The sequence below is a fragment of the Myotis brandtii genome, unplaced genomic scaffold (genome assembly GCF_000412655.1).
Source record: "Myotis brandtii unplaced genomic scaffold, ASM41265v1 scaffold735, whole genome shotgun sequence".
Lineage (NCBI taxonomy): Eukaryota > Metazoa > Chordata > Mammalia > Chiroptera > Vespertilionidae > Myotis > Myotis brandtii.
This window is the reverse complement of record NW_005370916.1, coordinates 1,045,094-1,071,704: the sequence shown is the minus strand read 5'-3', so window position 1 is coordinate 1,071,704 and position 26,611 is coordinate 1,045,094. Positions and strand designations below refer to the sequence as shown.

The window sequence follows — 26,611 nt, the reverse complement described above, 5'->3', positions numbered from 1 at the left end:
CCTTCCTCTCTAGGGATAACTACTTTCCTGATTTTGGGGATAATTATTCCCTTGCTGTTTTTTTTTTGTTTGTTTGTTTTCCTTTTTTCTTCTTTACATGTGTTACTACCTATGTATGCAATCTTAAGTTTAGTTTTATTTTTCAACTTGATATAAATGTACTTATATGTATTCTTGATTTTCCTGTGTTCAATATTTGTGAGATACAGATATGTTGTTGCATGTAGTTTAGTTCATTCATTTTCATTGCTGTATAGTATTTTACAGTATGACTACCACAGTTTATTTCTCCATTTCACTGATGATAGATATCTTGATTGTTCCAATTTGGGGCTTTTTTGAACATTGCCATTATGAGCTTTTTTGTATATGGCAAGTGATCATAGAGCTTTTCTGGGATTAATCCTGGGAGTGGAATTACTGGATTGTAAGAAATGTATATCCTTAACTTCACTAGATAATGCCAAACTTTTCTAAAGAGGTTGATACAACTTATAGTCCTAGCAATAGCATATTGGAGTTCTTATTCCTATACAGCTTGACAAGCCTGATATTTATAGGGCTTTGCATATTTTGCCAATTTGGTAAGAATGAAATCTGATTGATTCCCATATGCATTTCCCTGATTATTAATGTGTCCTTTTAAATATTTATTAACTATTTGGATTTCTGGATTTGTGGGTCCTCTTCAAGTCTTATGCCTTATCAATTATTTATCTACTTCTCCTTGTAGTTCTACGAAATTTTATTGTATATATTTTGTGATTTTGTTACTAGCTTCATACAGGTTTGAAATTGTTACATCTTACCTACCAAGTGTTTTTTGATGCTTTTTGACTTAATGTAATATAACTACATGAGCTTTTTGTCCTGAAATAGGCAAACTGTAAATGTTGATGAATGAATGACTTGCCTTTTTGTACAGGCAGAAACTGCAGGACATTTCTAGCCTATTCAGATGAACTGTTATTTATGTGTCTTACTATCCCATGAATTGAATAAATCATTTTTAATTTAAAAAAGAGTGTAGCATTTTCTTTTTTGAGGCATAACTTTCATATAGTAAAGGGCACAAATCTTAATTGTACAGATCAGTCAATATTTGCACATGGATACACTGTTCTCACTGCCCAGATCAAGACTGAAAAATATCCAGCATCCCAGCAGGCTCCTCATAGCCTGCTCAGTTGATAACCCACCAAAGGTTATCATCCTCACTATGGTTAGTTTTGCTGATTTGTGAACTTTTCATAAATGGAAACATACAATAGGTATATTTTTGTGAATGTCCTTTTTGCTTAACATTTTGTGTGTGAGATTCAGCCATGCTCTTATGTAGCAATAGTTTTAAAAATTACTGCAATGTAGTTTTACAGTATATAAAATACCTTAATTTCTTTTTTCTATAGTTCGTGAACATTTATGTTTCTAGTGTTTGGCTATTATGAGTGACACTGATGCATATGTATGTATGTATGTATGTATGTATGTTAATCCTCACCCAAGGATATTTTTCCTATTGATTTTTTTAGAGAGAGTGGAAGGGGGCGATTTTTCCTATTGATTTTTTTAGAGAGAGTGGAAGGGGACGAGAGAGAGACAGCCAGAGAGACAGACAGAGAGAGAGAGAAACATTGATGTGAGAGAGACATTGGTTGTTTCCCACAGCTGTCCCAAAGGGGCCAGGGAAAGAATCTGCAACCCAAGTACATGCCCTTGACCAGGAAACAAACTGTGACCCTTCAGTGTGCAGGCCGATACTCTTACCACTGAGCAACACTGGCCAGGGCCATGCTGATGCATTCTTGAACATGTCTTTTGGTAAACATAAATAGATTTCTGGGTCATAGGTATACTGCCCAATAGGTTTCCACAGTGGTTGTGCCAGTTTACATTCTTACGTGATTTTCTTAATATATACATTTTAGATTGAGATTTGGGCAATAAATCTTAAATTTCTGCACACTAAACATTAGAGAGAGCATTGAGAATTCTTTCCTGAAATAGTATAGGCACTTTTAAAAGGTGAAATGCCCTTCCCCCCCTGTAATTTTCCTAGAGAGTAAAAGCCTTCTGCATTCTCATTAATGTAGTTTATAAGTATTAATAAACATTTGATGGAAACAAAGCAGCCCTGGTTCTTTTTGAGTATTAAAAGGGCTCTGTTAAGGCCAGAGTTTAGATTTGTAAAACACCATTTATAGCAGTTAATTCCGAGACCAAAATCATAGTCCTCTGGAACTCTTTGGAACCTAAGTAGCTATTCTGGTATATTTATATTCTGCGCTCAGTATCGGGGAGACCTTGTTTTCTGGAGGCTTTTTCCCAAAGGAATACATCAGTCCTATCTTGACTTTCAGTCTTAACGTTACCAAGTCTTTAAGACAAATACAAAATTCTGTTTAGGAAGGACTCTGTACTAGGAAGGAATCTCAGACAAATACGAGAATGCCATGGTAGACCTCCTTGTCTAGCTGTGTTGCAGCAAGGATGGAAGAAAACCTAGGATTACATGTTAGAAATCTCCAGCCCTTGTTGCCAATCTTAGGATTTTAAAATCTTTCCCAAGAGTCATGGCTATAGCAGTGAACAGCAATCTACCGGATGACTGAAATCAGGTTTCTGATCTGTAAACGTAAGTAGGTAAGTATATAATCCTGTTTTGTAGGTAGGCAAAGGGTCACTTGCAACCTTATGACTGAGTTACATTGGTGAAGGCAAAGAGTTGGCTTAACATCTGTCTTACAAAACTCGGGAGTAGTTCACTATTAACATGCATTTCATTACCATCATATGTAAGAAAATACAACATAGGCATAAATCAAACTGTTGAAAACGTCTACCAGCTCTACCTTTGTGACTTTGGGACACTGTGAAGGTTATTTCCCTTACTGCTTACTGAAGAGGGAAGGAAATGCTCATCAGAGAATTCAGATTCATTAAATATTTAGTGTTTCTTATCTGCAGTTATTATTACCTTTACCTCATTTAATATTCACAACGACCCTATCAGTTGATTGTGGTACCTTTTTTTCTTTCTTGTGAACTTTTCATTGAGTTATAACAACAGTACTATTTTTGCAGATGAGCAAAATCTAGTTGCATAGACATTTATTAATGTACCAAAGGTCACACAGCTTCTAAGTGAGAGGTAAAATTAGAGCTGAAGACTTAGATTACTAGTCCAGACTTCCTAGGACACCCCAGATGCCTGTAGAACACCATTAACACGGCTCAAAGAGTCCACACGAGTAGTGATGGGGTGTCGGCTCAGGACAGTACTCAGATGGCTGTCGTTTTCAGATATCCTGGGTAGTAGCTGGAGTATGTGTTTATGAACTGCCAAAGGAAAAATCGTGTTTTTTAAAAGTTTCACAATTTTTGCGCTTAGTAATTCTGTATATAGAATCTTTAAAATATATACTTTTAATAGTAATGATCCTCTTTGTCTAGGTTATATCTAATTGCTCTATACATTTCTAAACTATTATCAGATACTTTTGGTTGCTTTTATTTGAAGTCCAAAATGTTACTTTCTGTTTCTGGAATTGCAGTTTTTGCTGTCTTTGGCCCATTTGGAAACTTTTTTCAGAAAGGAGCCCTCCCTCTCCCCCTTTTTTAAGCCTGTGAATCCATACAAAATCCTAGGTGGTTGGTCTTAGTTGGTATTTGGTGACCATAATCGAATTGCTCCATCATAATGCTTTCTTTTTAAAAATATAAAATTCAGTGGTTTTTAGTATATCCACAGAGTTGTACAGCTGTCACCACAATCAAATTTAAAAAGTTTTCAGAAGAAACGCCATACTTATTAGCAGTCACTTATGTCCTCCTAATCCCTTAGCCCTAGGCACACATCAAATGATTTTTTTTTTGTCTATAGATTTCCTTATTCAGAATGTTTCATATATGTGGAATCATAGAATATGTCGTTTTTGTGATTGGCTTTTTCCACTTAATAATGTTTTCAAGGTTCATCCATGTTGTAGCATGTTCATAACTTCATTTCTTTTTATTGTAGTTATAAGGCTTTTCCTGGAGAATTTTAAATACTGGCTATATCCAATCGTGTTTCTATTTTGTTCTCACAGGGAACATAGAGGGTCTCATCTTAGGTTTACTTTTCATATAATAGGATAGTTTGTCATCTTAAGGCTACTTCTAGGATTCATTTTAAAGAAGGGGTTATTATGGGGAATATGAACCCAAATGACTGGCCTTCAGGATGTCTTGAACCCTTTATAATTATTTGCAAGATTTTATGTTCCCTAGCATTTTTTGGGGGGTGGGGGAGTTTAGGGGACTGAGAATTTTCAAAAAAAGGTGAAATCATTACACTCATACAGATAGAAAATGAATACACATTAAATATTTTATTTTACTTAGAATGAAGAATTCAGGCAGATGTTATAATTGGTTCAAATGAAAACAGACGTATATATAGATCAAGAATATTAAAATGAATATGACATGGAGGCAAAATTAGTTTCTTCCATAGTGGAGAGGGAAGTCATTTGAACCTTTACTAGACATGGCAGATTGCCTGTTTATAGATGAAGATTTGTTTGCATTGCTTTCTTTATTTTGTTATTAATCCTCACCCGAGGATATATTTCCATTGAATTTTAGGGAGAGTAGAAGAGAGAAGGAAAGACAGAGAGAAACATCTATGTGAGAGAAACACATCTATTGGTTGCCTCCTGCATGAGTCCCGACCAGGGCTCTGGCCAGGGAGGATCCTGCAACCAAGGTACGTGCCCTTGACTGGAATCGAACCTGGGACCCTTTGGTCCGCAGGCCGATGTTCTATCCACTGAGCCAAATCGGCCAGGGCTAGTTTGCATTGCTTTCAATCATTTACATTATATTTATCTACATTATCGATTTATCTACATTATAAAATAACTTCCATGTAATCATAATCAGATAACCTAGAGGGATGTCCTGGCCAATGACTAATTTTCTATTGTATGTAATCATAATCAGATAACCTAGAGGGATGTCCTGGAATGACTAATTTCTATTGGAAGTACACATTTTCTCCTGCACTTTCAATAGGTTATCAGAAAGTCGGAAACTCTTCCAAATGATAATTTTAAATTTAGTCTTACTTCAGTTTTAAAAAGTAGCTCCTTTTTTGACTAGATTTTGAAAGCAGACTTCCCAAAGAGTCAGTTAGAGACCCAGGGATAGGTCTGAAGTTTATTCTTTTGAACAGAATTACATGTTAGAAATCTCCAAGAAGTAGCCTTTGTAACTTAAGTTACACTTTTCAGCATATATTCAGTATTTCTCATCTCTAATAGCAGTATGACTATTGAATAGATTTCTATAAATACTTATCATTTGGGAAGTCTAGGTATCCTAACTCAGTGACAAAAGTAGATAATCCTATTGAGATAAGTTTGGGAAGGGAAAAGCTCATGACTACTTCTCCCATTGTGATAGCTTAGGGAAGTCAAGACTTCCTTTAGGTGTGAAGAATATGGGATTATTTCCACTAGACCTTACTTATTATCCAAGGAGTTCTCATTTCTAGTCCTCAGAGGATAATGGGCTCCTTTTGTACTTTGAAAGGTAACTTCTGTGCATATTTGTAATAAGTCATTTAGCTACTTATTGGAAGAGACGGGGAATTCATGGCAAATTCATAGCAGCATTGTATGTTCAAGTTTTCATGTACTTTCCCCCCACATCTTACCTACTTGCCTTATGCTGAGAAAGTATTTACCAAGAAAACCCTTAATTGCTCTTACCTCTACAACCACTAGCCTGCTCCTCTCCTTACTGAACTTAGTTTTATACATTTCAGTCTTCTCTACTAGTTGAAGCTCCCTGTAGTGTCTTTCTTGATGTATTTGAGAAGGTGCTCAAAATCATTAGTTGAAAAAGTCAGCATCTGTCTTCAGTTGGTGCCCTGTCCTCACCACAAGTAAATAAATACAACATTTTAAATGACCATTTGGCAGTGTTTAGGGCTCTCAGCTTTTATGAGCTCAGAAGCTTTGATTTTCCATGAGTGCACCCTAATGACTAGAGCATATTGCATGTCTGTTTCCTTTCGGAAGACAAGATTGTATCGCAGTGACCGTAAGGAGCTAAGGAGCTTTGCCTGAGCACTCCAGTGCCAAGTATGGAGCAATTAGACTTACACACGCTTGTGGAATAGTGCTGAGCATGTCTGTCTTTGGCTTGAGACATGACTTAAGGGGAGCACATGGGCCGTTCAGCTTTGTGAGAGGAACTTCTCAGATACTAGATCTCTTGACTCACATTGTGGAATTTTGGGGGAAGTTTATGGTTTACTCTCTACCTCCTAAGACATGCTGATTGGGACATTTCTGTCACAGTCACTAGTGGTTGGTTGGAAGGCTGTCTGGTTTTGCTGCTCAATTCTTAACGTCTTCAGTGACTCAGGGGAGTTTTCCATTTGGGCTAGTGATCTATTTTTGCTGATGAACTTTAATGCCTTTTGGGGCTCTAAAGACAGTAGTATTTTCTTACCTGTTTACTTTGTACTTTGAAGTTCTTTAGGATGTGATATTAAATCTGTGTTTTTAGGGCAGAAGTAAAGAATAAATAATTAACTCTTTGGATATCTTCTGTATTTTAACTTCACTCCCTCACCCAGTCTCAGTCTTTAAATTATCGTTTGATCTTAAGACATTAGGTAGTGGGTGAACTGGGTAAAACAGGTTTTTCTTTTTCTCAACAGCCCATTCCTGCTTTAAAGTTTGGATTTCTGGCTCTTCTGGAAAAGCTGTTGAGGGTTGAATTGTGCAGTGTGTTAGAGGTTAAGAAAGTGGAGGAAGGAGGAAAACAAATCCTTTCCTCTCTGCAGCATTGCAGGGTGGAAGATTTTGATTTTCATTAGTATCTGGCCAGAGAATAAATATTCGCCAGGAACAATGAATGAGTTGATCTCGTTGATTCATGAGGCTGGGACCTGGCTTTAACAGTTCCAGGAAAGCATGGTGATGTCTTTGTACCTCCTGTCTAAGTTTGGTGATTGGGTCTCAGTAATATGTTAACTATTGGGTAATTATTTTGTAAAAGAAGGGGATGGGAAGAGAAGGGGACACGTGATAATGTAGAGAAACTGTTTTTAACCAAGAGTGCCTATCAGAATCATATGGGGGAGGTTTTACAAAATACATTTTTCTCTGGGCTCCACTCTATACTTACTGAACCATCGGGTGGGATATTCTCAGAAAAGCTCTTTGGATGATTTTGATGCACTTCAGTGGTTTTGATGTTCTTCACTAGTGGAAAGAGTATTGACCAGGAAGTTAGATTCTGATGGGGCCTCTGCATGTAGTTTGACCCGAGGGAAGGCACACTTTAGTATTAGTCTTTGAGCCTCAATTTCTTCATCCTTGAAAAGGATTGGGTTAGGTAGGTGGTCTCTAAGCTTCAAACAGCAACATTTTATGATTTTGAAGACAACTCTCATGAAGTACTTTTCAAACTGATTCCTTTCAGTCTTTTTTTTGGAAGTAGGTAATAGTGTAAGTCTCTAGCTGAGAGAAGAGTGAGTTTTGAGAAAATCATTGATAGCTGTTCACACTCCAGAAGCACTCAATGTTTGTAGGACAGTGTTCCGATCACTTGGCAGTGTTGTCTGTCTTAGCTGGGAGAGTAGTAAAGCTGTGGCTCTTAATTTAGTTCCTGGAATAAACTAGATGGTGTAACTATGAGAACTGTCTATTTTGAACCTGTTGGTTTTCTGATAGTTTGTGCCACTGATAGTTTGGCTCTGGAAACCTGGGCTGTGGAAAATGTAGTGGAAAAAAACAATGTATTTTGAGCCAGAAGGTTTGAGTCCTGGCTGTGAGCTGTGTGACCTTTGGGCCTCTGTGTCTTCATCTGTGAAGGATGGAGAGTGGGTCATGAACGGATCTTTAACCTCCCTTTTAATTTAACTCTGATGGCCTATGACATGATGTGTCTTGTGTGCTCATTAGAAGGGTGCCAGTGTGTGCAGAGTGTGGTTACAAATAACCAGCCATTCTTTTCTGGGTCAAGCCACCACCACTGGGAGAAATGTGGGAGAGGAGGTGGCAGGATCTTCCTAGATCTTAGGAAACAAATTGTCATAAGTATATGCAATATTTCACTTTAGTTGAATAAATGTTGAGTTCCTACCATGTTGAAGATGCTATTCTAGGTGGTGTAGGAGATACAAAAATTGGGTCCTCCTTCTTGTAAGATGCTATTCTAGGTGGTGTAGGAGATACAAAAATTAGGTCCTCCTTCTTGTTTATATTCTTTTTAAAAAAAAATATATTTTGCCGTAGCCGGTTTGGCTCAGTGGATGGAGCGTCAGCCTGCGGACTCAAGGGTCCCGGGTTCGATTCCGGTCAAGGGCATGTACCTTGGTTGCGGGCGCATCCTACATGCCCTTGACCGGAATCGAACCCGGGACCCCTCAGTCCACAGGCCGACGCTCTATCCACTGAGCCAAACCGGTTTCGGCTTGTTTATATTCTTATCAGACCTGGTACCATAAGAGAGTTCAGATATTAAAATAATCATTTGGTTATTCTCCCACACCAGGGTAGAGTGCTTTCCTTCTAGGACAGATTAACTCAATGCAGTTGGCTCATGCAGTTTGGCCCTGATTGACTCCTGAGAAATAACCTGAATTGTGGCATACGGATATTTGGCATCTTACAAATGCAGAGAAGACGTTGTGCTATGTGAGAAGACGAACCTTCTGTAAGGAAGTAGCTTTCCCTGAATCCTGATTTACAATGATACTACAGTGGTATTATTAGGCATTACTGCTTTGAATTTTTCCTCTAGTGAGTGACACTTGGAAGCCTGGTCTGTGTTGTGGTCAGCAGTCTGTATTTGGACAAAGCAGGAAGTCTGAAAGGTACAAGTTGTTATTAGAGCCAAAGGAAACTAATTTGTGTGCACTTTAGTTTTGACCAGACATCATTAGAAGACTTTGTTCTGTGTAATACTCAGCTGAGAAAATTACTACCTTTTCTTTGGCAAGCAATCTGGGTCTCTGTGGCAGTTCAGAAATTATCAGTAGAATAGATCATGACAGCGGAAATGTTTTTCTTTAGAGTTTAGCTTGATTTTTAAAAAAATATATTTTATTGATTTTTTACAGAGAGGAAGGGAGAGGGATAGAGAGTTAGAAACATCGATGAGAGAGAAGCATCAATCAGCTGCCTCCTGCACACCCCCCACTGGGGATGTACCCGCAACCAAGGTACATGCCCCTGACCGGAATTGAACCTGGGACCCTTCAGTCCCCAGGCCGACGCTCTATACAGTGAGCCAAACCAGCCAGGGCGTTAGCTTGATTTTTTAATGTGAGAGGAACAAGAAGGAGAGAGTACATTGGAATGTCTTGTTGGTTCCTCTGCTTGGCTTTACAGCTCTTTGGTACTCTTCTTTTAGGCTGTATTCCTCCAGTTAGGTTTTGGTGTTTCTAATGTTTTGAAGTCCTGAGCAATGGTTCCAGAAATCTTGGATTCAACTTGAAGTGTGAAGTCCTGGGTTTTAGCTCTGACTCTGCTATTTACTACTCGGTTTGCCATAGAGCAAGTCACTTAACCTTTCTTAACTTGTTTTCCCCACCCATAAAGTGAAATTTTTCATTCTTAACCTAACAACCTCATGAGGTTATAAAGTACAAATAAGATAATATAAAAGATGTTTAAAAATTTTAAGTTGTATAAATATTACCATGTATCCTCTATGAATAAGTAATGCTTTTAAGTGCTTCACCCTTTCCTGTATATGTTTGTCTCGGGCCTTTGGCCTTCTCTTTCTTTTCTTTTTAAAAAAATATATTTATTGATTTCAGAGAGGAAGGAAGAGGGAGAGAGAGATAGAAACATCAATGATGAGAGAGAATCATTGATCGGCTGCCTCCTGCATGCCCCCTACTGGGGATTGAGCCCGCAACCCAGGCATGTGCCCTTGGCTAGAATCGAACCTGGGACCCTCCAGTCCGCAGGCCGACGCTCTATCCACTGAGCCAAACCAGCTAGGGCAAGGCCTTCTCTTTCTTAATTAGTTCTTTTCCCTCTGTAATCAGGTGGCCACCTAATCTTTGAGTTTGAAAGGGAAGAGAAAGTTTTAAGTGAAGCAAACTGGTGAACTGTCATCCCTGTAAAATAGTGCCATGTAGGTGGTGGGCACTCAGGAATAATTGTTGAATAGATGTAAACCCTTACGCAATAGGCATCTCTGTAGCAGTGGCATCATTGTGGGGCAGGTCTCATAGGATGGTGTGGTAGGCAGTTCTAGGGGCTGCCTGAGTGGAGATGCCATTGTCCTTAAATAAGACAAATGCAGATGGTTAGCTCCTCTTGAGTAGGGATTGCTACGATTTGTATTAACTCCCAGGAAAGAAGCACCATCAGTGTGGACCTGGAAATATATTTTAATGGTTCTCATTTGTAGAATGTTTCTTCTGATATAAATTGGTAATTAAGAAATTGAATGGGGAAAAATCACTGTCTAACTGGCAGTTGGTCAAGTATAGTACTAGTTCCCAAAGAAGTTTTTCTTGGGAGAAAAGGGTTGCGGGTAGTGCCAGGATGGGAAGTTTGCTTATAGAATCTTGTTCTCTTGGAGTGATTTAGGGTCTGATAGAGATTAATTAACATTATTGGGGATAACTGTGGCTACCGATAGGAAATTAACTCATGACTGAAGAATTCTGAATCTCCATTGATTTAGTTACTTCATCACATCATAATCCTGGCCTCACAAGAATGTTAAGAGAATAAATTACAAGTATAAAAAGTATTGAGAATCATGTTAGTGTTCATTCTCTTCACTGCCTTATGCAACTACATTCCAAATTTAAGGAAGCCAGGAGTAAAATCACTCTAGGGCACTAATTTCAAACCTGAAGGTCATGATTTATTTAGAGGAGCATAGAATCAATTTAGTGGGGTCAAGCATTTAAAAAAAAGAAGGAAGAAATAGAAATGTGAGTGCATCACAAGTAATAAGGTGTTAGGTATTAGGGGTTTGGAAATTATTGGTTTGGTTTTATATCTTTTTGTTGTTATGTGTACTAGATTGTGTTGTAAAGTGTGTTTCTGTGGGACCGTGTTGGAAAAGTTTGAAATTCATGGGTCTCACAAGTAACACACCCCAGATTTGCAGACTTCCACTATCGTGTTACATTCATGAAAGTGTCTTGCTGCTTTGAAGTGATTTGAGTGCTTAAGGAGTTCATTATGTTTGGGAATAGCAGGATATTAAACTCCCATAAATTCTAGCAGCTGTCTAATAATGATTAGGATTATTGAATACTATTTTGATGTATTTTAGGGCATCACCTAAATCATTAGAATAAGAAGAGAAAGGCTGGTAGTTTAGTCTTCATTATTTGACAATAGCTTCTTAAAAGTAGTTAACATTTTGAATCTTCATACTACTAAGGTTTACCAATTTATTTCCTTTAATAATATACTTTCAAAAGATTGATGGTATTTTTTACTGTCATTTTATATATTTCCATTGAGCAAAGTATTTTTTTCTCTCTAGAGGAATATATTTCCAATTTTATAACAAAGTGTGAAAGGAAGGAATGCCTTATGTGGGGAAATTTTACCCAAACTACTGTCCTGTTAAGCAAGGGCTGGAGATAACACATCCACACATACTCACAGGTACATACACAGATACAATTTATTTTGAGATGATTATTTTGTGTTCCTTCTAGATAAAGAATTGGAGACACAGATTGGTGAAATAATTTGCTAGGAGTTACACGAGAACATAACATTGTGCAAAGAAAACTCTTAGAGTGGCACTGGATCATAATGTGTTCTTTGCCTATGAACACTGAAAATAAAGACTTGGAAGAGTACTGAGTAGTAAGTCAGCAGGCCTGGGTTCCTAGTCTGTGCTCTGATATAGCCTGTCTATATAAGGTTAGGCATGTTGTTTCAGGTTGGGGTCTCTGTTCCATCTCCAAAGGTCCCTTCAACATTTAGGTTGTTGCTTCCCAAATGGCTGGAGTATTGCATCAGGACCCATCCTGGGGTTTGTGCTGTTTGCAAGGCCCCAAGGAACTGCCTCCTTCTTTTTCTCCAAGGAGAGAGCATATATTACCCCACAGAGCCCTATAATGCAATGACATGTCAGCGCTATGAGGTGCTTCAATTCATTGGGGACGGAGCCTAGGTTGTTTGTAGTAACCACGAAGGATCTTGGAATGAGGCCAGGAGATGTAATTTCTGTGACCAACTAGTTCTTGCTCAAAAAGCTTGCTAGGATCCATCTAAGTACAGTATCATTCTGTCTTTGGAGTAAGAGAAATTAGAATTATATCTCCTGTTAAAGACTTCGAATTCAAGGACTCCCATTATATTCTTGTAGCAATTATATATATTTTTTTATTCTTGCCAAATATAATTTTATAGATTTTAGCAAGGAATGCCTTCATATCTTAATAGGCTTAAAAATTAAATTAGTTTGCATTTGCTGATTCTTTGACCTCTCCCTAATATTAGTTATATTGCTTTATTGTTCAGTGCTGTGAAGAGTGATAATATCTACAGTCATCTTTTGACATTGGCAATAACCTCTGTTCTCTGGGTACATTAGGAACTATATCACCAGAGGAAAATCTGATCTGAGTGATTGTTGTTCCATCATCCCATTCATCCACACTATTAAACCATTTGGTTTGATCACAGCTTTCACCACAAGATTCTTTGTAATGATGGAAATTACGACATGTTTGATGATGATGGACTCCTCTGGTCTTTCCTCAGGTCTTGACTGCCACTGCCACTGGTGTGCAGATTTGAGGTTGTTGATAGCAACAATGGGCTCTGGGGAATGGTCACCAAGAACTTAAGAGGAGGTTGTAGATAAGCCATGTTTCCATAGATAGCCCTCTAGGGAACCCAGTACTTGACTAAAGTTAATGACCTTATGCCGCAGCCTAATTGCTAAGGGTATAAATGTTTTCAACAAACATTTGTTGAACACTGTCTCCTTCTAAGCTTTCATGCACCTATTAGAACATTGGTAGATGTTCAACAGGAAATATCATTATCTTTTTCTCAAAATCTCTCCTCCTCCTCCTACTTCCCCTCCTGTTCTTTTACTCAGTTTCTCAAACTTGAACTTGGAATTATTTGTACCCTTTCCACTCCATACTTTCTATGTCTAATAAGTTATAAAACCCTGTTTGCTTCACTACCAAAAATGTTTTTCAAATCCATACTGCTTTTTGTCCCCAATGTTTTACTGTTTAAGGTCAAGCCCAGTTTATTTTTCTCCTGGACTGTTTCAATAATCCCTTTAAACTAAAATTTTCATTTCTAATCTCTGTCCTCCTTCTTTTTAGCTCTCAGTCAGTTACCTTTTTTTTAAATTACTTTTCTGATTAACAACACATGACTTTTATTTTTGTTTTTGTTGTTTTACAGTTTGCTTTATTTTTACTCAACATTATATTCTGGAAATTTTTCCATGTAGTTCATTCAGATCTATCTTCTTTTTAATGCTGCATTAAAATGTGTATAGTCCTGGTCAGGTGGCTCAGTTGGTTGGAGCATCATCCCTACACCAGAAGGTTGCGGGTTTGATTCCTGGTCAGGGTGTATACCTAGGTTGTGGGTTTGATCCCCCATTGGGGTGCATACGGGAGGCAACTGATCAATGTTTCTCTTACATCGATGTTTTTTTCTCTTTCTCTCTGTCTCTCCTGTCTCTCGCCCTCTTCCTCTCTCTCTAAACTCAATAAAAAAATACAGCCTCAGGTGAGGATCAAAAAAAGTGTTTATTATAGTTTATTTAGCCATTCCTTTATGAATGAACATTTTTGTTATTTACATTTTTCCCTTTGTTACAGAGAATACTGAAGTGAGTGTCCATAAACACGTGCAAGATGCCAAAAAGTGGGATTTCTGGGTCAAAATGAATGAATGTTGACAGTTGACACTGGCAACTCACATTACAAAAAGTGCCTATCGATTTATACTCCCACTTTCCATGCCTTTTTTTTTTTTTTTTAAAGGATCATTGGTAATCTGGACTTAGTGTATTTCTGCCTCAGTGCTCTAATTGACATATTTACTCATTTACTGTCAGCCACTGTCCTAGTTTTTATTCAGTATAAATTGTGTGCTGGGCAGTCTCTATATGCTGGGGATTTAGTACCTGGTAAGACAGATAGGATCCCTGCCCTCATCTAGCTTACCCTCCTAACACATAAACTTTTTGCTATTCCCAGATTTCTTTTATGCATTTGCAGCTACTTTTCTCTCTTCCTCCTATGGCTTTTTTTTTCTTTTAATGTTTTTTGCCTGGGTAATTTTCTTTGATCATTCTTTTACCTTTTTAACCTGGTTAGATTTTATTTTCTGTCATATCTTCCTCATCTCCTCTTAGGTAGAATTAGGCCTTCCTCAGTGGTCTCTCTTAGCACCTCACTTGCATCCTTTTTATAGTGTTTATGGTGGAGTTGTGTTTTTTTTTAAAATTTATTTTTTATTGATTTCAGAGAGGAAGGGAGAGGGGGAGGGGGAGAGGAAGAGGAAGTGGGAGAGGGAGAGAGAGAAAGAGACATCAGTGATGACAGAGAATCATAGATTGGCTGCCACACTTGGGGATCTAGCCCACAACCTGGGCATATGCCCTGACTGGGAATCAGTTGATGCTCAACCACTGAGCCACACCAGCTGGGCTATGCTGAAGAGTTTTAATTATTTGTTTATATATGTGTGCACTTGTGTATGCATGTATGTGTAGGCATGCACACTCACACACACATACCTCTCCCATTAGAGTATAAGCTCAGTAAGGGCAGGCACCTGTGATACTTACCTAAACGCTCCCCCAGCTTAATGCCTTAAACATTGGAGATGCTTAATAAATGTTGAGTAAGTGAATGAATAACAAACTATCAGATTAACTTACTTTGTATAGGGCACATAGGGGCTTGTAAATATGACTAAGACCTGTATTCAAGGACTAACCATGTAGTCAGGGAGATAAGAAACAGATGAGTAGACTGCAACGTGATTTGTGATAAGCTCTGTGTAAAGCTGGGATGGGGAACCTTTATTCTGCTAAGAGCCACTTGGATATTTATAACATCATTTGCAGGCCATACAAAATTATCAACTTAAAAATTAGCCTGCTATACTTGGTCAAACATTTAATTAACTCACCCCTAATGCCTTGGCAGGGCCAGACCAAATAATTCACGTTCCCACTGCTGGTGTAGAGGCACAAATGGGTACTTGAGAATTTAAAGAGAGAGGTGTATTCTCATGAATAGGATATTCTGGTAAATTTTCAGATGAGAGGACTTTTTTCTTATTTGTGAGTGATGCACATAGTGTTAAGATATGTCCCTGGCCCCCAGAGTTTTTAGTCAAATAGGGCCTAAGAGCAGAGATTGTAGTCTATGGTCTGTGGGCCAAATCAGACCTGCTGTCCATTTTTGTACAGCCTATGAGCTAAGAATGATATTTTACATTTCAAAAATTGTTTTTATAAAGAGAATATTTGGTGCTATGTGTAATGATATGAAATTCAGATTTTAGCATCTGTAATTAAATATTGTTGGAACACAGCCACGTTCTTTTGTGTACCCACTGTCTGACTGCATTTGTGCTACAACAGCAGAGCTGCAGAGCTATAACAGACACTTTTTGGCCTGCGATGCCCACAGTACTTATTCTGGCCTTTTATAGCAACAGTCTGCCAAATCCTGGACAGAAGGTGGGAGAAATCCAGATAAAGTCGAGAAGAGGAGAAAGACATCCATATTGAGAATGAATGTTTGAGTTGAGTGGGACAGTGAATACTGTAGTCATGCTGAAGCTTTAGAGCTGAAATGATGATCTAGCTTATCCTTTTATTTTACAGAATAGATAGAAGATCAGAAATCTTGTCAAAGTCCACAGGACTTATAGAGGGGCAGTGTTCACCGGAGTGAAAGGAGCAGGAGCTTTGGGTGATAAGATTATTGCTGGGGTAGGGCCAGATTATGAATGTCCTTGCCCTTGAAAGATGAGAGTTGAAGAATAAACTAGGAACAAGACTTTTCCTTTCTCTCTCTGAATTTAATATTTCTTTTTTTCTCTTGTATTTCTAGAAGGCCTTTGAGCCCTACTTCGAGATTTTGGAAGTATATTCCACAAAGGCCAAGAATTACGTAAATGGTCATTGCACCAAATATGAGCCCTGGCAGCTAATTGCATGGAGTGTCGTGTGGACCCTGTTGATAGTCTGGGTATATGAGTTTGTCTTCCAACCGGAGAGTAAGTATACAGTCCTCTCTGTAAAGAAACAGTGGAGGTTCACTAGCTTTGAAACTCATAGTGATGGTGACTGATTCCTTGCCTTTTAGTTTTGTTCTGGTTTTTAAAATTTAATGGGAAGTGGGACATTGTCTTCTGATTGGCAAAGTCTTATTGTAATAGGAATCTTGTGTAACTATTACTGCTTACTAGTATGTTGATTTTTCTGGATTTGCAACTTACATAAAAACTCGTAAGAAATTAGTCATTGTAGGATCACAGATATCTGAGTGCGGCTTAAATCTTCTTCAGTTTTAGTTTCTTGTCTAGAACATAATCGTGCCACCTGGACCTCCCAAAGTAGGAATCATTGCTTTAATTTTAGGCCATCCTTTCAAGATTAGGTGAAATTGCAACAGCACTCATGCAATGGTCATTTCAGTGTCTGCTGTGTACCAGGCACTGTGCTAGGCTCTGGGGATATCTAAATAAGTGATAGAGGGCCCTGTCTCTTGGACTTGACCTTCTGATATCAGGAGACAGTGCACTTTGAGCTTCCTGGGTAGTGCCTCAGGGAGCTAATTGATATGGGGAAGAGGAAGCCACTTCTCTAGTTTAGAAGATGAGAAGTCTTTTAGCCATCAGTTTGTAAATCTTACATCCTTCCTAAGGTCCTGCTTACCCTCCCCGCCACCCCCTCCTAAAAACCCCCAACCTGATTACATATTTCCTCCTTGTTAATTATTTTCCTCTGAACTTTGTGCTTGGGAAGTAAATGGTAGGAGTGGTGGTGGGTGTTCTATAGCACTCCTGAATCCCTTTCCTACCCTTATTAGGGTATCCCAGTTAACTTCCTTGGGATAAGAAATCATTAACATTGAAGGAATTTGCTTGTCATTTCTCATATGTCTAAAATTTCAACAACTATCTTTTTCCCTGATCACATTTGTTTGAAGGGGCTCTTTAACTATTTTTTCTGCTTTTCTTTCTCTCCCCCCAGGAAAATCAAATTAGAAGCTAGATTCTGTTTCATTTCTATCATGCAAATAGCCATTGAGCCATTCTGTAACATTGCATAGTAAAATTAGTTCACTCCAGCTTTAAACACCCAGTCCTCAGTTTCTGTTCCTAGTCTTTGCAGGCTTTTCTCAAACTCTGAAAACTTAGATAGACTAACCCTGTTAGTGCCTGTACTTGTGCTGGTCCCAGGCTGTATCTGCTCTGTGGTTTGGAAATGGACACAGTCCTTGTCTTTTTGCTCAGGCTTATTCCTTTCTGGGAACCTTTTTTTTTTTTTAAAGTTTATCTTTATTGTTGAAAATATTACAGATGTTACCCTTTTTACCTCCATGAACCCCCTCCACTCAGGCCTTCCCCACACTATTGTCTGTCCCTGGGCTATGTATATATGCATATAAGTTCATTGGTTCATCTCTTCCTGCTTTCCCCCTGCCTTCCCCACACCCTTTGAAATATGTCAGTCTGTTGTATGTTTCAATGTCTGGATCTTTTCTGTTCATCAGTTTATTTTGTTCATTAGATTTCACATATAACTGAGATCATGTGATACTTGTCTTTCTCTGACTGGCTTATTTTGCTTAAGTATAATACTCCAGGTCCCTCCATGCTGTCTCAAAAAGGTAAGAGATCCTTATTTTTTACAGTTGCATAATATTCCATGGTGTGAATGTACCACAGTTTTTAAATCATCTACTGATGGGCACTTGGGCTGTTTCCAAACCTTAGCTATTGCAAATAACACTGCTGTGAACATAGGGGTGCATATATTATTTCTGATTGGTGTTTCTGGTTTCTTGGGATCTATTCCTAGCAGTGGTATCACTGGGTCAAATGGCAGTTCCATTTTTAATTTTTTGAGGAAACTCCACACTGTTTTCCATTGTGGTTGTACCAGTCTGCATTCCCACCAACAGTGTGCTAGGGTTCCTTTTTCTTCGCATCCTAGCCAGTACTTGTTGTTTGTTGATTTACTGATGATAGTCATTCTGGCAGGTATGAGGTGGTACCTCATTGTTGTTTTAATTTGCATCTCTCTAATGATTAGTGACTGAGCATTTTTTCATATGTCTTTTGGCCATCTGCATGTCTGTCCTCTTTGGAGAAACGTCTATTCAGGTCTTCTGCCCATTTTTTAATTGGGTTGTCTTCCTTTTGTTGAGTTGTATGAGTACTTTATATATTTTGGAAATTAAACCCTTATCAGATGTATTATTGGCAAATATGTTCTCCCATACAATGGGTTCCCTTTTCATTTTGATGCTGGTTTCTTTTGCAGTGCAGAAGCTTTTTAGTTTGATATAATCCCATTTGTTGTTTTTTTTCCTTTGTTTTTCTTGTCCTAGGTGATATATTGGTAAAAATTCTCCTTGAGATGTCTGATATTTTGCTGTCTACGGTTTCTTCTAGGAGTTTTATGACTTCCATTTAGTCTTTTACCCATTTTGAGTTTATTATTGTGTATGGTGTAAGTTGGTGGTCTAGTTTCATTTTTTTGCAAGTACCTGTCCAATTATCCCAGCACCATTTATTGAAGAGACTGCCTTTACTCCATTGTATGCTCTTGCCTCCTCTGTCAAATATTAATTGAGAATATGGCTTAAGTCAATTTCTGGGTTCTCTGTTCTGTTTCATTGATCTTTGTGCCTATTCTTGTGCTAGTACTAGGCTGTTTTGATTATGGTGGCTTTGTAGTATAACTTCAAATCTGGTATTATGATTCCTCCAACTTTGTTCTTGTTTCTCAAGATTGCTGCAGCTATTTGGGGTCTTTTTTGGTTCCATATACATTTTCGGAGTATTGTTCTAGATCTGTGAAATATGCCATTGGTATTTTGGTAAGGATTGCATCAAATGTATAGATTGCTTTGGGTAGTATGTACATTTTAATGATATTAATCCTACTAATCCATGAACCTAGGAAGCCTTTGATTCAGTGGTACCCACCAGCTTGTCCTTCCAGGTGAAGTGACCTATTCCATAGGACTTTCAGGAGTAGCAATAAGCCTGCCTCCCTCCCTCCCTCCCTCCCTCCCATCTTTCTTTTTTTTAAATCCTCACCCAAATATATTTTTCCCATTGATTTTCAGAGAGAGTGGAAGAGAGGGGGAGAGACAGAGAAAGAAACATCGATGTGAGAGAGAAACATTAATTGGTTGCCTCCTGCATATTCCTTGACCGGGGCCAGGATCAAGCCTACAATGAGGTTCATGCCCTTGACCTGGAATCGAACCAGCAACACTTTGGTCCAAGGGCTAGTGCTCTAACCACTGAGCAATTGGCCAGGGTTCTTTTATTTTATTACTAGAGGCCCGGTGCATGTGTTCATGCACCAGTGGGGTCCCTCGGCCTGGCCTGTGGGGATTGGGCCGATACCGGCAGTCCGACATCCCCCAAGGGGTCCTGGAGTTCGAGAGGGCACTCTGCAAAGTTGCTGTTGCTCAGCAGTTCCTGTGTTGAGTGTCTGCCCCCTGGTAGTCATTGTGCATCATAGCTACTGGCCGGTCAGCTGGTCGGCCGGTCGCTTAGGCTTTTATATCTATACTAATAAAGGGCAATATGCTAATTAGACCAGGTCGAACGGACATCTTCTGGTTGTCCTTCCAAACAAAGCCATGATAGCAGAGGCAGAGGCACAGGTGATTAAGGGTGATCAGACCAGCAGGGGAGAGAAGTTAGGGGTGATCAGGCAGGTAGAGTGGTTAGGGGTGATCAGGCAGGCAGGCAGGTGAGCAGTTAGGAGCCAGTGGTCCCGGATTGCTTGAGGGATGTCCGACTGCCGGTTTAGGCCTGATCCTGACCCCAAGGGGTCCCGGATTGGAGAGGGTGCAGGCTGGGCTGAGGGATCTCCTCCCCCCCCTCCCGTGCACGAATTTTGTGCACCGGACCTCTAGTATATAGATCATAAGATATACATACATAAGATAACATTTCCCATTTTCCCCATTTTAAAAATGTACATTTCAGGGGTATTACATTCACAATGTTGTGCACCCATCACTACCATCCCTCTTTAGAGCTTTTTCATCATCTTAAATGGAAACTCTGTCCCCATTAAACAATTGCTCCCTATACCCTCCTCTCCCCAGCTCCTGATAGCCACTATTCTATATACTTTTTCTTTTAAGGTGGTGCATTTGTAAAAACAGACAAGGTTAGAGATTTGTATTCCTTTGCTATAATTAGTATTAGTTTTAGGTGTTTACTTCTATTTCCAGTTCTGCAGCCCACAGTGCTCATGTACGTTTTGCTTAACTGGTAGAAGCAGAGCATCCTAGGTCCTGGTACTTACTGCCTTTAGTGTTCCAAAAAGAATGTGCTGGCCTCGAAGCATTCTATGGGAAAATTCATAGTAGCAGGGTGCACCTAGATCTTTGTGAGCTCAATTCAAGCCATTTCAGTTGTTTTATTTTTAATAACCTATTTTTTATTATTACAGAAGTATATGTTCATTGTAGAAAATCAGACATAGGTAAGCCATCATAAGAAAATTAAAATTTTGCTACCTAGATCTAACCACTGTTTATGTGTCTATATTATGTATCCATACAAAATGTAGTTTCTGTAGGTCAAAAATTGTTGAATGCTGGCAATTTCATAGTTTTATGCATATATATACACACAGCACACTTCTTGTTTTGTAACTTCCAACTTGAATTTTAGACACATAAAAATATTTGTCTTCCCTCCAGACATTGGAGATCAGTTTGATAGCAATGCCATGTTTTTTTCAGAAACTTGCTCATGTAGAGAAGTATTCTACATATCACTGAACAATCAAGTTATTTTTAGTATATTGCCCTAGAGGAGTCTAAAGTCTGGACTAGTGATAAACTTTGCTAATATTGAAACTCTGAATACTTTTCTGAGGGAAAGGGTAATTCTAGAACACAGAATGGATGCCAGGGTAGATAAGAACAAGCAGCAGCAGGAGCCGGTGGGAGGATGGGCAGGGTTAGCAGCTCTCTAAGGTGTTCTCTCTTCCTTCTTTATGCTGTGTCATTATCTGCGCAAATTGTTACCACTTGATGCTGCCTTTAACTGATTGTCAGTAGTTTATCAACAGAAATCAGTTATGTGGTAGGAGGGTGTGATCAACTCTCCCAGTTTCTAGCCCTGACAACACCCTTAAGTTCTCGTAGCCTGTTTCCTCACAATAAATTGAGCATAAAAATACCTGCCTTACCTAATCATAGGATAATATGAGGATTGAGTGGCATAATTTGTGTGGAAGGAATTTGTAAACTGTAAAGAGCCATGCATTGATTTTCTTACATTGACATTTTCTATTTTATTACCTTAACGTATTCTAATTACTTCTCTTTCTGTACTTCTGGGGACTTTTACTTTCGAGATCATCTTTTTAGATCGTGACCACATGGTCTTCTCATTTTAATGTCTCCATCTCTGATCCTGTATTCTGTTCTTTTTACCCTGTACCATTTTATTTCACCTTTCACCAAATTAGTCTATTCTTTCTTCTCTACCTAGTCATATTACTATACTTTGGGACACCTGAATCAGTTTGCTAATTTGTGGACCTCTTTCCACCTCATTAATTACTACTTCCTTTATGAAATAAGAAAGTGGTTCTGAATCTTTACAGCTTTACAGCTTTAACATGGCTAGAGGTACAGTTGACACTTGAACAACATGGGATTAGGGGGACTGACCCCTGCACAGTCGAAAATCCATGTGTAACATTTTTTTTGTTTTGTTAATCTGCACCTGAGGATATTATTTCCATTGCTTTTTAGAGAGAGTGGAAGGGAGAGAGGGATGAAGGGGAGGCGGTGAAAGACAGAGAGAGAGAGACACTTAGATTAGTTGCCTCTAGGATCAAATCTGCAACCCAGATACATGCCCTTGATCAGGAATCAAACCTGAGACCCTTCATTGAGCAGGCCAGTGCTCTAGCCATTGAGCACACCAGCTAGGGCCCATGTATAACTTTTGATTCCCCCCAAACTTAACTACAGTCCCAGGACTCCCCACGGATACCAGAATTAGTGGATGCTCAGGTCCCTTATATAAAACTAGAGGCCCGATGCACAAAATTCGTGCAAGGGTCTCAGCCCTCACAGCCCCAGCTGCCTCGACCCTTGCAGCCCCAGCTTCGTCCGGAAGGTCGTCCGGATGGTCGTTCCACTGTTCGGCCGTTCGGTCGAATTGCATATTACGCTTTTATTATTATAGATGGCCTAGAACAGTGATGGCAAACCTATGACACGCCTGTCAGAGGTGACATGCGAACTCATTTTTTTGGTTAATTTTTCTTAGTTAAATGGCATTTAAATATATAAAATAAATATCAAAAATATAAATCTTTGTTTTACTATGGTTGCAAATATCAGAAAATTTCTATATGTGACACGGCACCAGAGTTAAGTTAGGGTTTTTCAAAATGCTGACACGCCGAGCTCAAAAGGTTCGCCATCACTGGCCTAGAACAATGCATGTAGTTAGTCCTCCTCAGCTGCAGATTTCCCAACTGCGATCAAAAGTACTGTTTGTGATTCACAGCAGATTGGAAATCTGGGGATTCAGAGTGCTGTATATTTATTTTAAAAAATCTGCATATAAGCGGACCCATTCAGTTCAAACCTATGTTGTTCAAGGGTCAACTATAGTCAAATAACAAGCAGTTTAAATATCCAATACTAAGTTATGCTCATTTGATGGACTATTTTTATTAATGTAGAAAATGCTTTAAGTGAGAAGAGTATACAATATTGTATATACAATAAGATCTCAGTTACATATTACAATGTGTAGAACATGGGACTGAAAGGAAATACTTCAAAATGTAAACAAAAAAGTAACTACAGGTAAGAGGTTTTAGTCCTTTTGTCTTCTTGTTCAGTCTGTGTCTTAACTACCGGCTTTTTTCCCAGTCATTTATAGAGAGTTAACCATAGAGTGAGGTGGAAAGACAGGGATGCAACATAAGCAAAAACAGCAAGATGCAAGACTTTATATAATGACTAAAAGAAGGTACACACACATTCTGTTGTTGAGAGCACACTCCTTGTGGCCAGAGAAGTTGGAATGCCCAGATCTCCTAGCAATGCAGTAAAAGTTCATGTTCAGTTCATGCCCGGTATGAAAGCTCAGTATAGATTCCTTATATACATTTGGGGTAACTGAACATTTCTGTTGTGCATTTGAAGCAGCATAGAGTCCTGGGAGTCTCGGACTAGAAAAACAAAGACTTCACTTAAATCCCTGCTCCATCACCGATTTGATCTGTGGCCTTGAGCAAGTTATTAATGCTTTCACCCATTGTTGCCTTTGGATAGTATGTAGTACCTCCTGTGCCAACCTCAAAATCTTGTTGTCAGAGTCAATTAGATATAGTGAATGTGAATTCATTAAAGGTAGAATAGTCTATTTTGATGCCATGTATTTATAATTATTGTCATTAACAGGATCAGAATTCCATATTTGCCTTATGTACTGGCCAACAGAATGGAGTCTGATTGATACAATGATATTGAAGGCCTTTTTAGGTCCAGAAAATGTTGTTAGGATATATGTTGAATGAGAGACGAGTCTAGATCCTGAAAAAAAAGCAAGCATTGGTCATTTGTTTTCAGAGAGGAAAGAGAAATGTTGGACCTCTGTAAACCTTGAGAAGGTAGAAAATTCTGGAATACATATGTCATTTGACCAAGCAGTCCTGTTTCTGGGAATTTATCCTGTAGGTATTCTTGTATGTATGGAGTACGGTATGTGTTATAAAGTTTATTTTAGCATGGTTTGTAATAGCAAATACTAGAAACAACCTAAGTGTCCATCAGGAAGGGGCAGGTTAAGTAAATTATGGCAATACATATAATGAAATACTCTATAGCTATAAAAAATGAGTGAGGTAGCACCAATCTTTTAAGAAAAAATATTTTTATTGATTTCAGAGAGGAAGGTAGAGGGAGAGAGAGAAACATCAGTGATGAAAGAGAAAATCATTGATTGGCTGCCTCCTACTTGGGATGTGCCCTGACTGAAATGTGTCCTGACCTCCTGATTCATAGGTTGATGCTCAACCACTGAGCAACACAGGCAAGAGGAAAATATTTCTAAGTAGAAGTTCTAGTACAGTGCTAGAATATGCTTGCTACCTCTTGTGTAAAAATAGAGACAAATAAGAATAGATCTTTATTCTTGCTTGTATATGCATAAAGAAATTCTAGAAGGGTATTTTAGAAACTAGTAGCAATGTTTTCGTGGGGGTAGGATGAGGTCTGGGGGTAGATGAGAAACTTTTAACTCCGTGTGCATACATTTATTTACTTTTTACTTTTTAAACCATGTAATCATATAACTTATTAAAAAATTAAAAGTTTTTTTTTTTTTTATGGAAAGAAATTCTACCTTTGTGACCTGAGGGCAAATGGGGTTGCAGAGGACATACCCGAATAGTTCATACACTATGACTAGCATGTTGTATCCATGGATAATAGAACCATTTGTTTCTTTTAGGTTTATGGTCAAGGTTTAAAAAGAAATGCTTTAAGCTCATCAGGAAGATGCCTATTATTGGTCGCAAGGTAAGTGGGATCTGTATAGATCTTCCTCCCCTACCCACCCCCATGGTCATACCTCTTTCTTTTTATTGACTGAACCTGGTATTCTCAAGGGGGAGGTGTGTTTGTGTCCTCCACCTCCAAGGAACATTTGATAATGTTTGGAGACATTTTTGGTTATCACAGCTGGAGAGGAATGCTGTTGGCATTTAGTGGGTAGCGGCCAGGGATGCTGCTTAAACTTCCTACATACAATGCACAGGACCACCCCTGCACACAGCAGAGGATTATGGCTCAACATGTCAGAATCTCCAAGATCGAGAAACCTTACTTAACCTTTTCTGCAACATATGACTAAAGGAGAAAGGAGATGTCTGTCAAGAATTTGAAATTAGAAAACTTGACAGAAGTGACATGATGCTCTGGAGCAATATTTGCTGGGCTGATTGTAGTTATTTATGTGGGGGTTGAGTGCTTATGTGGTTTAGATCAAGGTTGGCAAATTCTCTGTAAAGGCTGGATATGAAACATTTTAGGGTTTGTAGGCCATACTGTGTCACAACTCCTCAACTCTGCCCTTGCAGAGGGAATGCAGCAACAGGATCATAGGTAGAGGAATGAACCTGGCCGTATTCCAGGGAACTTTCTTTACAAAAATAGGCGTAGGCCAGATTTGGGTTGTAGTTTGCTGATCCCAGGTTTAGAAACTTCGATAACAGAGCTATTCTCTTGCTCTTTGTACCTATCCATAGTCTAGTATGTTCCCTTTACTGTATTTTCTCTGCCCTCACCCTCACTGAGGATAAAATAGTCACCTCTGTACCCTTCCTTTTTATCACAGATGAAGATAAACAGGGCAGGCCCCATTGCAAGCTTTAAGGAAGCAAATGAGTTCTTGATGTCTTCATCTCCTCCCGTATCCTGCCCTTCACCTCAGCTTCTCATCAATCTTTCTTTTATTTTTGGCTTTCAATTCCCTTTTTTTGGCCAGACAAGCAATGATGTCAGTTATCTTTAGCCTTTAACTGAAATCCATTCAGAGCACTATATAAACACTCCCAACTATGTATTATCAAGTTCATTTCCTGTGGGGAAGTAGAAGTAATAACTGGGGTGGAGATAGGGCATGAGAGTAGATACATAGGCTTTTATTTTACTTCAAATTACATTAAGCCCCCAAATTAAATCTGCTTTGGTCCTTATAGAATAAGGGGTCAGGGAAGAGGGAAGATATAATGGATGGACTGGCTCATTAAGGATAATAGCATTTCCCCTTTTCAGTCCCTATATTTTTCCTGCCCTTATTTTTCTTCATGTTTTTTTTCTCTTTCAATTTCAGATTTTGAGACAGTGCTAGGGTTTCAGAACCTATTCTTAGATTTATGAACTAACAGAATTGGAAGGGGCTTAGAAACTATATAATGAATCACCTTTCATATTTTAGAAGCAGATTTTGAGGCTCAGAGACAAGTTATTTATTTTGAGTGAGCACTTTGGTTACAAGCTGTGGCCAGCCTGAGGGGATAGAACGCTGTCTTCCTGGCACTTCCCAGGGTGGCTTGAGCTTATGTGGGGGGAGGTGTGCAGGGCCTCCAGAAGCCTCCTGTGCTCTGTACCTGTCTTTTGAAGGAGTTCATCACTTGGACAAGCACCAGAGTCCATTTTACCGCTGCTTGGCCCGTTTTCTGGTGACTGTTCGTGGCTCTACCTTTGTTTCTTTAGCGGACACACTAGCTGCTGCCAGGGCAGGAACAAGGTCCAAATGTTGCCCTCAAAGAAGTGCTGACATTAGCAAATGCAAACCAAGTAAAGCAGTGGTGATGT

At 38.9% G+C, this 26,611-nt stretch overlaps 1 protein-coding gene across 1 annotated transcript in view; it reads left to right on the top strand.

The window, feature by feature from the left end:
• SGPL1 (sphingosine-1-phosphate lyase 1) overlaps positions 1-26,611 on the top strand; it is a 57,484-nt gene that overhangs the window by 6,155 nt on the left and 24,718 nt on the right. The window contains exons 2-3 of the mRNA XM_005882707.2: positions 16,103-16,268; positions 24,744-24,811. Coding sequence (XP_005882769.1) covers positions 16,103-16,268; positions 24,744-24,811 — 234 coding nt within the window. The remainder of the gene's footprint in view (positions 1-16,102; positions 16,269-24,743; positions 24,812-26,611) is intronic.